Source organism: Pocillopora damicornis, chromosome 11, assembly GCF_964200805.1.
Source record: "Pocillopora damicornis chromosome 11, jaPocDami1.2, whole genome shotgun sequence".
In the NCBI taxonomy this organism is placed as follows: domain Eukaryota; kingdom Metazoa; phylum Cnidaria; class Anthozoa; order Scleractinia; family Pocilloporidae; genus Pocillopora; species Pocillopora damicornis.
The window spans coordinates 4518229-4529543 of NC_142680.1; the positions used below are offsets into that span (position 1 = coordinate 4518229).

Genomic DNA, 11315 nt, shown 5'->3' on the forward strand with positions numbered 1-11315 from the left:
CTCAGAAACATGTGTTTTCTAATCTCGCGGACAAAAATCAATACATTATGCTTACATACTAGCTCTAGGAGAGAAAACTCAATTTGAAACTGAAATCGCGGTGAATCAATCATTATTTATTTGCGTTTCTCAAGCGAGCAAGGTGCGTGATTTACACGCGCGCGAGGCCATTTGCTTCTGCCCCCGCGAGTCACGCTCATGGCTGCCTCTCGCCTAGTTTTCCATATAGTTGACGACATGCGTCTGTGGCGATAAAACATCGAGTGTCGGACAGAAAGCGAATAGCTACCACTGCATTGACTGACCGGCTTCGCAAAATATTCTAGAAATCTGTAATTTGCGAAATGGAAATATGCTAATGCTGAGACTCAAGAAAATGAAAGAGCTTGGGTCGGTTACATTTTCCTATCAAATATGATATCTCATCTAGAAACATGCTGCGACACTTTCTATGTGCATTTCCGGTCACGTAGGTGTCGTGTCACGCGTTCGAGTTATTCATAGACAACGTATTTCTAGAAATCTGTAATTTGCGAAATGGAAATATGCTTATAATTTGCAAAATAGGAATTTATATTTTGCAAATCATTAGCATATTTCCATTTTGTAAGTTACAGATTTTCGTTTCGTTTCGTTTCGCAAATCACAGTAAGCCTTTTCGCAACTTGCTGTAAGCCGTTAAAAGTTTAAGCGTTAAGGAAATACGGTACTTTGAAATACTGTAGATATAGTTTGGGTTGAATGTTGCAAAAAAAGTGATGGATTACTAAAACCTCAAACTTGCATACCTCAGCTGGAAAAAAAAATGTTTTCTTTGTAAGATAACACCAACTAGATCGTACTTGAAAATTGTAAAAATCCCGATGATTTAAGTACCACTGCCACATCCAAAGCATCAAAGGGTGAAATCCAAGCTGACAAACAAAACAACACACACTTCCGTGACAACTATAATAATACTGCAAAGAACTAAATGCATCATCTAGAAATAAGCTGATTGAAAGCCACAGATTTACATGTATTAGCGATGATGCTACAAATTATGAAAATACGAGCTTGAGTGGCGAGGAAACAGACATGTACTGTCGGATGACCTTTCTGTTACAGAAGGCCGGTCAAGCCTTAAGCCCTAAGTAATTATGCTACCTATACCATGTGCTCGGTTATTTTAGGTATACAGTTAAATGGAACGATTTCAGTTCATTTTTCTAAGACAGAGATAGTTTCAAATATAATCTTTAAACTTTATATCATTCAGCAAATAGACAGAGAGTCCGAAACCATTATGTATATTTTGGAAACTTTTTATCAGTGTCAAAATAAACCACTTAAGGAAATTATGCTACTTATACTATGTTCTCGGTGATTTTAGGCGCACAAATGGAACAATTTCAGTTTAACCTTTCACTATTCTAAGACGGAGATAGTTTAATATTTAATAGTCTAATGTTTTTAATCGAATGTTTGCCATTGTTTCTTTCATCAAGGTAATGTATGCATAATAAATTATGGATTATATTATGGATTATGCTAATTCCAGTTAACTCTGCCGTTGCATTTCGATCAGCCTGTACATTCCTACCCTACACCTCAGAAACTGTAACTTTACCCAAAAAGTCAACTTCCCTCTCAACAAAGGAAGGGTTAAAAACCCTGTTTCCCTGTGTCAAGTTATTTAGTGAAGAAACCTCTTCAGGCGGTTGGTATGTCTGTAGCTGAGATGTGGTCCGAAAAATGAATATTTGGCAAATTAGCGAAGCTTGGAAGGCAAATGAGAAATTGTGAGTAGAAACCCTCAGCCAAGGACATTATTAGCCGACATACCAGCAGGCCAGATGGATGTTTACTATTACATAATCCCTCCATTAATTATTGTATTGTACATTGGACAGCATTTGAGATCAGTTTTTAACGTCACTCTCACCAGACTCTATGAAGCGAGTTCGTTTTTCTTCCTCGTTTGCGACTTGGTAAATGTGCACGTTAGCCACTGTCATTTCGGTGAACAGTTGTTGGCTATCTGTGACATGTACCTTTTATTAGAGGTACCCTATATAGAGGGTCAAGGCTTCCACGTCCTTTTACATCCAACCCATTATCCATGTTACAATAATTATTATGAATATGTTGTTGTGCAAATGTAGATTTTGTTTCTACAGGGGCTTGTGCTGATTTTGACCTTGGAATGGGTAGTGGAACAATTCCAGATAGTAATATAATTGCTTATTCTGAACAAAGTGCCAGCACACCAGCCAGGAATAGTCGCCTGAACTACACATCAGGATCATCATGGTGTGCAAGAGCAAGTGACAAAAACCCATATCTACAGATTGATCTACAAACACTTCATATCATCTGTGCTGTGTCCACTCAAGGGAATTCTCAAGCAGATCAGTGGGTGAAGAATTTCACACTGCAATTATCTACAGATGGGACAACTTGGACAGACTACAAGGAAGGTGGACAAATCAAGGTATATAGGAAATAGGACGTGGTCACAGTTAGTTATATTCCAATAGAACATGCTTGTAAATTCTAACAATGTGGAATATATTACAGGTAAAATGATGTCTCGTCCTGAGAATTTTTGATCTCAATAGCATTTACACTATTTGTATTCATATACCTACTACGTTCTTAATTTGTTAAAAATGTTATTGATGGCATGTGACTATTTGTTGGCGTCAAGTTTCTGAGAGGAAATGATGACAGGAACTCAGAAGTGAAGCATGTTGTTTATCGAGTGCTAACAAGATATCTGCGATTCCTGCCACGAACACACCAGGGTGGGGTGTGTATGAGAACAGAGGTTTTTGGAGTGAAAAAAAGCCCAAGTGAGTGTGAAACTTTAATGTATTTTTGCATGTCTGCTATTATCATGTTATCATTATTTCTGCCATATTGTGAGAGTAGTCTAAGATACTCTTTTAATCGTTACACGAGTTTTTCAAGGCATGTAAAAGGAGACTAGTTGATAGAAAAGAGCTGAGTTTGAATTTATTGTTTGGTACTCAAAACGTCATTATGAACCTTTAAAAATCTTGTAATCTTTAATTTGTAGATCAAGTGCATTTTTTGTGAAGCGAATAACGCAAATTAATGGCTTTAAAGTATAGGGTAAAAATACAAACTGAGTTGAAATGAGAGTTGGTCTACAGATCATGTACACGTTATTTGTCTGATCACTTGAATTATTAAACATGATTTGTATAAAGATTCATGGAGCCTCATCGAGGTCTCAACTTATATTTTATTTGGTAAACGAACATGTCTTTTGCTTACACGTCCCAAGACGCATGCACAAGACCGCAGACCTAATATGATTACAATTTGCAAAGCACTATGAAGGCTGATTCTAAATAATTACCTTGCAGCTTGTGAAATGGAGGCCATTGGTGTGGCCAGTGGTGGTAAAATTCCAGACAGCAGCTTCTCTGCCTCATCGCATTTTGATCATAGGTATAAACCCTCTTATGGTCGACTTAATGGAAATAGCCGGGGTTGGGCACCCAAAACTAAGTTCAATCCTGCTGACTACCTCCAAATTGACTTTCTGTATGAGTATGTTATCTGTGCTGTTGCTACCCAAGGAGCTAATGGTATCAATGAGTGGACAAAAAACTACGAGATTCAGTTATCAGTGGATGATACCACTATGGTTACCTACCAAGAAAACAATGCAGACAGGGTAAGTTTATATAAAAGTCATGTGAATATTCATGTAAGTTACAAAAAAGCCAATAGTATATAGGTCCTAGAACACTGTCTCAATTTTTTGAGTCAAGAGGAGGGAGGTAAAAGAAGCGTGTACCTGGTCAAGGCTCAGTCTTGTTGTTTAATAAAATATGTAATCTATAGCAAAGAAAATAAAAATATTGTGTGAAAGGGCTTTCGAAAAATCTTATTTTTCGGGGTTTGTCCAACCAGTGGTTCTCATACTATAATCTCTCTCGAACTACATGTACCTCTCCTTTAGGATATTCACCAGAAATGGTATACAGGGTCACATACCGGTGTTTTTGAGTTAGTTTTGTAACAACAGAAACTGGGTCTTTCAATAGCTATTAGAGACGTGTAAGTAACTGATACTTAATAGTGGTTAATGAAGCAGTACTATCAAGAGTATTTTGACACAATTATTTCACATTTTGTACCACAAACTACAGGTCTTTCTCGGAAACTCAAATCGAAATGGCATCGTGAAAAACAGTCTCCAGGAATTTGCAAGTGCAAAGTTTATCCGTTTTAAGCCAACGGCATACAATAACTTTAAAGCTCTGAGAGTGGAAGTTTATGGAATACTTATAACAAAAGGTATTTATTTGCACTTGTTTTTATCTCCCCCAGAGACAAAAATGAAGTCACATTATTCAAATCATTTGTGGAAGACAAACCTAGATAATTGTGCAGAGCTAGCTAACGGCGAGTTATCCAATACTGATAGAGCCTTGTAATTGGTCAGGTGAAAATTTTTTAAAAAATAACTTTATAGCTGACCATGAGAGATGAGGGAATTTGAAAATCAATCAATTTTAGGTTTTTTTAAACCTTGAATCCACTCTGCTCAGATCCTTCAGGTTCTCTCTCTGCTAAATTAAAAACAAAGTTTTGCTTAGATTATTATTCGTGCTTGATATGAAACAGTGTCTGATGTGATTGTAGCATTGTACATTGTAGATTCTGGAGCCCAGTGGGTTTCCATTGCAACAGAATCATTTCTCTCTTTTTATGACACATCTTCACACTCGGGATACAAATAATGTATATTTAATGCATAAACATAGTCCCATGATCCTTCACTTTGATCTGAGGAATATCTTCAGGTTCTGTAAGGTCATGGGGGTGATTAATTTACATTCATATCACTAAATTAACCAAAAATTACAACAAGCAACTGGTGTTGTTTATTTAGTTCCATCACAACCACCGGCAGCCTTCAAGTTAACTGCAAGCTCTTCTACCAGCATCACAGCTTCCTGGCAGTTGCCACCAGTCTTTGCCAGACATGGAAGAAACATTACAGGGTTTAAACTGTTCTACAGAAAGAAAGGTTCTGTGGGGTCAGCAACAACCCTGACTATAAGCAGTGGATCGACATTAAGTAGAAATGTCACCTGGCTTGATAAGTACACAGAGTACGAATTTCAAATGTTGGCCTTCACCTCTGATGGTGATGGACCAAAGAGCGCTGTTGAGGTGGAGAGAACAAAAGAAGATGGTATGTGATAAGTGAAAATGATAGAGAAAAGATTAACACGACTTTTATAAATAAATTAATAAGAACTGCGGATAACATCAAGGAAAGAAATGATCCTCCCAAGTAGGCTGTAATTTCAAGCAATTACAGCAAAGAAGCTTGCTACTGATTCAGGCATCGATGGGATTTGAACCTACTTCCCCCAGATACTAGATGGGTGTTGCAGGTTACAGGTTAGGAGCGAGGTAATTTTTCAGAGGCTTCATTGTTTGGTAGTAACAACTAACAAGACCAGTAAGGCATTAAGTGCTACAGTTTTTAATTGCAGCTCCATCACAAGCCCCGAGGAGCTTCAGTGCAACTGCAGTTACTTCTACAATTATCACAGCATCCTGGCAGTTACCACCGGCCGACTCCAGAAATGGAATAATTATAGGATTCAAATTGTTTTACAAAAAGCGAGGCTCTGGTGGAGCAGCAACCACCTTGACCATGAACAATGGAACAGCATTAAGCAGAGATGTCGCTGGGCTTGATATTTACACAGAATATGAATTTGAAGTATTGGCCTTTACTTCAGTTGGTGATGGACCAAGGAGTTCTCCTGTAGTGGTGGTGAGAACCATGAAACGTGGTAAGAATTTTAAAAAGATGTTTAATCTCTATTGTTATTGTTTAATTTTACATTTGCAGTAACCAAAATGGCGTTTTGTGGTTTATAGTATTATATTTGTAGTGTTAGTTATACATGTTTAGCCCACAGATTCTGTGCTGAAATGTTTTTAGGCATTGAGAAGTTAAAAAACTTTGCCTTTATACAAACGTTATGCCTCTTTTAAGATCTCATGGACTTGAAGGAAAATGGAAAGGAACGGAAAGTGACATTTTGAAAGCTGTGTATTTGGTTTGTGATGAGATCAAAAGTATATTCTCTCTGTATGGCCAATTAAGAAGACTTATTTAAGTTCTGAGTGTAATGGCTGCTTTGCTTAAAATAGTGGAAAACAAGTGCAAGGGATTTCTAGGGAATAACAATGTGTCGGAGGCAAGCCTTAGATGAAATAGGGCTCTTAGAGCGGTCAAATCCCTAGAAAACGGCCATGAGCCCTTACTCTAGGCCGATGTCTTTCTTAGCGGACCGTAAGACTACATGGAAGTCATGTAAGCCTAGGACAAAGCATGGCCCTGAACTTTTCATGGTACTCAGGAACCCTTGTTTGCAGACAAAAATTTGATGGCTGCCTATACAAGCTTTAAGAGAACTTCTAGAACGGTGACAGTAAACTCTTAAGACAAGAGCATGATTGTACTTGAAAACTGTTCGGGAATGTTTGGATATGACAGCTACAACACTACAGAGGCTCAAGACAGCTGTTACAAAAGGTCTGACAAACAAAAGAAGATGAATCCCACAAAATTTGCCATGAATAGTCGAAGAAAAAAAATTAAGCGATAGGGCCGAGGAAGGCGTGAAGAGAATCGCTGCAAAGTCACCGAAGAAAACCTGAAATCAAGCATTGCAAAGCAACCTGGGACTGCCCACGAATGTTTGCAACTGGGCTGCTTGAGATCTAAAAGATACATTTCATCATTGTGACAAAGTTACGATAACGATATTTCTTTCATCGAAAGGGAAGTTCTACTCGTCCAATGTAAAAACTGATTAATAAAACTGATCCATCCATTTATAAATGGTATGTATTCAGATATCTCAGGAGCTTTTCCCTCCTAAATCATCATCCTGCTGTTGTTCTAGCGTTTTGGTCTTGGTGAAAGTTTTACTAACAGTTTTTAGAAAGCTTGTAATGCCATACTGAAGCGCACCACATGGTTGCATATGAATGGCTAATTTTTTGTGGTTCTATTTTGCAAACTTTGTAAGTGCAGTCATATTTCGTAGACATCGATACCAAAGGTGTTGTTCCTTCCAGGTGATACTATTTGTGTTTTGTTGTCTTGTTTTGTTTTATTTCCTTCATATGTTTTTCTTATTCAGATATTCGGAGACGTTAAGCACTCAGTAAGCACACTTGAACCTAATTTGATCTAACCTTTGATTTGTTTAACAATGAAAGGCTAAAATGCTGATTTGGTTGGTTGTCTGTTTTGAAGTTGGCCATCAACTGAGCAGCTTTTTATGTTATTGTTTAGCTGAGAAGAGAGACTGCAAAGCCAGCATGCTACTTTTTGTCCTGAGCTTTGTTAAGGAATAACTAATCCATTTTTATCAAATCTCAGATAAACCTCACGTCAATGATCTTCCTGAAAGAACCATTACAGCAGTTGGCGAACTGGCGGTGTTGACTTGTGATGTTAGTGGTGACCTTGAGGCTTCTGTTACCTGGACCAAAGATGGACTTACCAATATACCTCGCGCTCAGTTTAAGAACAGCGGCAAGATACTTATTATACAAGATGTTGTCCCTGGTGACGGTGGCGTTTATGAATGTAAAGCAATGAACTTGTTTGGAGAGAGCCGTACATCTACGGTACTAACTGTTGCTGGTACGTAGAAACTGATTTACAACTACATTAAAAATTACATAACAATTGCTTAATCATTTCTTCTGTGAGGTAAATATGTGGAAGAGTAGGTGTATTATTTTTAACAATACGTCAGAGAATTTGTCAACCTTTACCAAAGTTAATGACCAAGTATGGTTATGCTGAGCACCACGATGATCACCATAGCAACTCGTATAAAACGTACTCCAGCCTCTTATTTACAAGTCATTCAACAGTTATTGGACTTGGAGGTTAAAATAGCATTTTGAAAATTACCGGTAACAACAATGCAAACGATTACTCAAAGTGCAAACCAAACGTACATTATGGTAGTGTCCCCATATGTTTGTTATACCCTTCCCCGTTTGGCATGAGCATGATTTTGTCAAAATTTCTTTTAGTCTCAATACAATTTTTACTCTTTCCACACAGTGCCACCCAGAATTATGGAAGAGCTTTCCCCTTCTGAAGTAATTTGTGAAAAGCAAACTCCGTGTTTTCTCTCATGTCAAGCATCAAGTTATATCCCGTTTAACTACTCTTGGACGAAAGATGGCCAGGTTCCAACTAGTGATAACATCAAGTTGATGAATAACAGTATCATCGTCACGCCACGGGATAGACAAGATTATGGGGAGTATGTGTGTCACGCTACAAACAGCCTTGGATCAACAGAGTATACAATCACTCTGCTTTCTCCTAAAGATAATCAAGATGATGAGGGTAAATATTCCTCCTAAATATTCGAACATTCTTAAATGTTTTCCTTTCAAAAATTTTGGAAAGCCCAGAACTATGAAGTTCAGTTAAGAGTTTTGGGGCTTCTAATTACAGTTATTTTGTATAATCATTTATGTATCAAAAGCAATATTTTTTGGCGGTTTCATGCGCCGACGTTGTTCTGTGTGAAGTTACATTTTCTTTCTTCAATTAGAAAGTTATCATAGTGTGCAATGCAGTTAGATCATACCATATATCAAATTGGCCTGTTAGGCTGTAACTAAAGAAAAAAAGAGCTATATATACCATCGTTGAGGGGGCTCAAGGCTAAAATATTTCTGTGTTTCTCTTGTTGTTGTCCTAATGGCTCAAAGTCTCTGAAGGACGAATTTTGAATGAAGAAAGAATAAGAAAATTATGGGATAGAATGAAGAACGACCTAAAGACGAGAACGTTTGTTAAAGTATTTAGGTTTCGGGGTTAAAAGAAACTTTGTATTCCTCAGTGTGAAATTACTTAAAAAAAAAACAACAACAACAACTTAAGTGTTTGATGGTTGGTTCTAAAGTCGTTGGTTTTCCTTCGCAAGGTATACCACGAAGCATCTTCCTTGCTAGTGTAATCGCACTGTCTTCTGCTGTGGTTGTGTTGCTCATCATAATTTGTGGGCTGATATGGCAGCGGAGACGAGCTCTTCCCAGTGAAAGGATACAGGGTAAAGAAAAGGTTGACTTTCACGGCGTCAAATCTTCACCTGATCGACAGTCGAATGATGAACAAGCTTCAGACCCAAATACGTATATGGAACTCAAAGCCAGGCTCCCGAACCATAAACATGTTCCAACTGAGTATCAGTCGCTACAGGAAGTACCCATGAACCCCGAATATTACAATATGGTGCTTCAGAAAGAAATTGGCGGGAAACAAAATGAAGAAGTGTATGAGGAAATATAATAATCCCCAAATAATTTCCTCAAGAACAGACATGACTACAATTGCTGCTGCGGCTGTAAGAGCTTCCTCGGCTAGCAACGACTTTTATTTGGTCGATTCGAAATTAATTATATTAATCTTTCTCGTATTTTACGCATATCTGTATAATTATAGGGAATCCATGCTATCAAGTGAGATTTAATCTGCAATTGCATATCCCAGTGGCAGCATGAAAATTTCAATTCGAGTTAAAGTGAGTTCTGAACCAGAATTAAAGTTAAAGTACTGAATTTGCAAACTCGTTTAAGAGCCAGTAGATATAAAAAGAGAGCAAAATGTAAAAATGTAATGGAAGTTGTTCCTTATATTTTAACTTTTAAGGAAAATTACATTTTTTGAACCATTTATTATGTTCTTATACATAGTAGATTCTTCTAAATCGTAAAACAAATCTGGTTTGTACTCTTCCTTTGAAGAAATTGAAAAAGTATAGCTAATAGAATATTATTGTTATTTTTTTGTAGATAGCTGATACACTCTAGTCTCTTGAAGATATTTCTAAGTCAGCCTATTTGCAAATTGAAGAAAATGGGAGATGAACGTTGTTCGTGTCTCACGATAGAGTCACTTAGAGTCGACGATAGAGTCGACGTTTGGAATAATAATGAGGATCGAAATGCACTGATAGCAGCGTGCTTCAAATAGCGAAACGTAAACAATCGACCTCATCGCCTGATGAAGAGGAGCAGTATTGCAGTCGAAACGTCGCGATCTACATCTCAAGTGACTCTATCGTGAGACAAACGAACAAAGTTAATCTCCTATCTTACACCACGATGAACAATAAGCACATATTTTATCAACCCTTTAACTCCCAGATCAAATTTGTAATTCTCCTTACTGTCAACTATACAATTCTTATAATGTTCATTCAGAGAATTTAGTATTGGATCAACTAATTATCCCTAAATTGATATTTTTCTTTATTCTCATCACTTATCTGGTTGATATTGTATTGATATAGTAAGGAGAAATTCTGCCTTGGTCACTCATGGGAGTTAAAGGGTTAAATTGAAAAATGTTTGGAAAGATTTTTCCAATGCAATAAAATATAAATATTATTATATTCAACTGTATCTAAGCAACAGAGTGGTTGTAGATAATGGAATAAAAAGTTTTCACGAAAAGATATCTTTTTATAACATGCTCTGTAATTCCAACGTGTTGATTAGAAAAGACTCATAACTTTCAGGTTTAGGAAGCTTTGGTTGCAAAGTATCCGTGTAGTGTACTTTTGAATTGTTTAACACTTTCCACCCTAACATCAGTGTGCATATTCTCCATACTGCTCTCTATACATTTCCTAAAGTGCTGACGAGGAGAATTTGTTTAACAATCACGGGCTTCTTCAGCTGGTGGTCATTTTCTGCTAATTCTGCTAATTTCTGAGCAGATACTCATTTAGATTTTCTTTCTTGGATTGCGGTGTTGTTATTCTTTTCGTATTGGTAAACTCGCGTTGCTTAACTTGATGTTCATATTTTCTTTCGATCTTTATTTATCAGGATTACAGACAACGTAATGCGTACATTCTGACTCAAGCTTTATAAGATGACAGTATTATTTCGGTCCGTAAAATTGCAAAAGAAAAAAAGGAACTCGGCCAATATCCAATATTCAGCTTCGTTAATAACGCATATATCGACACATTGTAGCAAAAGAGTTATCTTTTTATTGAACCAAAAATGTTCGTGTAGTTAAAACGAGCGCGCGATAACTAGTCGTTGTATTCTTCAAGTCACGGCAAACTCCCATGGGCAAATAGTAGGCATTAAATTGACCAATCAGAGCGCGCTTTACGTTGGTCATGTTACAAAACGTACTTGGAAATTCTAAAAAACCCAGTGATTAAATTATTACTGCTACGTCCATAGCATCATCAAGGGGTGAAATCCAAACT

The 11315-nt window shown here is 37.2% G+C and overlaps 1 protein-coding gene across 1 annotated transcript in view; it reads left to right on the plus strand.

Moving 5' to 3' along the window:
* Nucleotides 1-10491, plus strand: part of LOC149037117 (uncharacterized) — an 11172-nt gene extending 681 nt beyond the window's left edge. The window contains exons 2-10 of the mRNA XM_089186964.1: nucleotides 2160-2473; nucleotides 2690-2834; nucleotides 3375-3688; nucleotides 4167-4314; nucleotides 4913-5218; nucleotides 5526-5831; nucleotides 7436-7702; nucleotides 8135-8425; nucleotides 9012-10491. Of these exons, the coding sequence (XP_089043090.1) occupies nucleotides 2160-2473; nucleotides 2690-2834; nucleotides 3375-3688; nucleotides 4167-4314; nucleotides 4913-5218; nucleotides 5526-5831; nucleotides 7436-7702; nucleotides 8135-8425; nucleotides 9012-9376 (2456 nt within the window). The 3' untranslated portion in view covers nucleotides 9377-10491. The remainder of the gene's footprint in view (nucleotides 1-2159; nucleotides 2474-2689; nucleotides 2835-3374; nucleotides 3689-4166; nucleotides 4315-4912; nucleotides 5219-5525; nucleotides 5832-7435; nucleotides 7703-8134; nucleotides 8426-9011) is intronic.
* The last annotated feature ends 824 nt before the right edge of the window (nucleotides 10492-11315 follow it).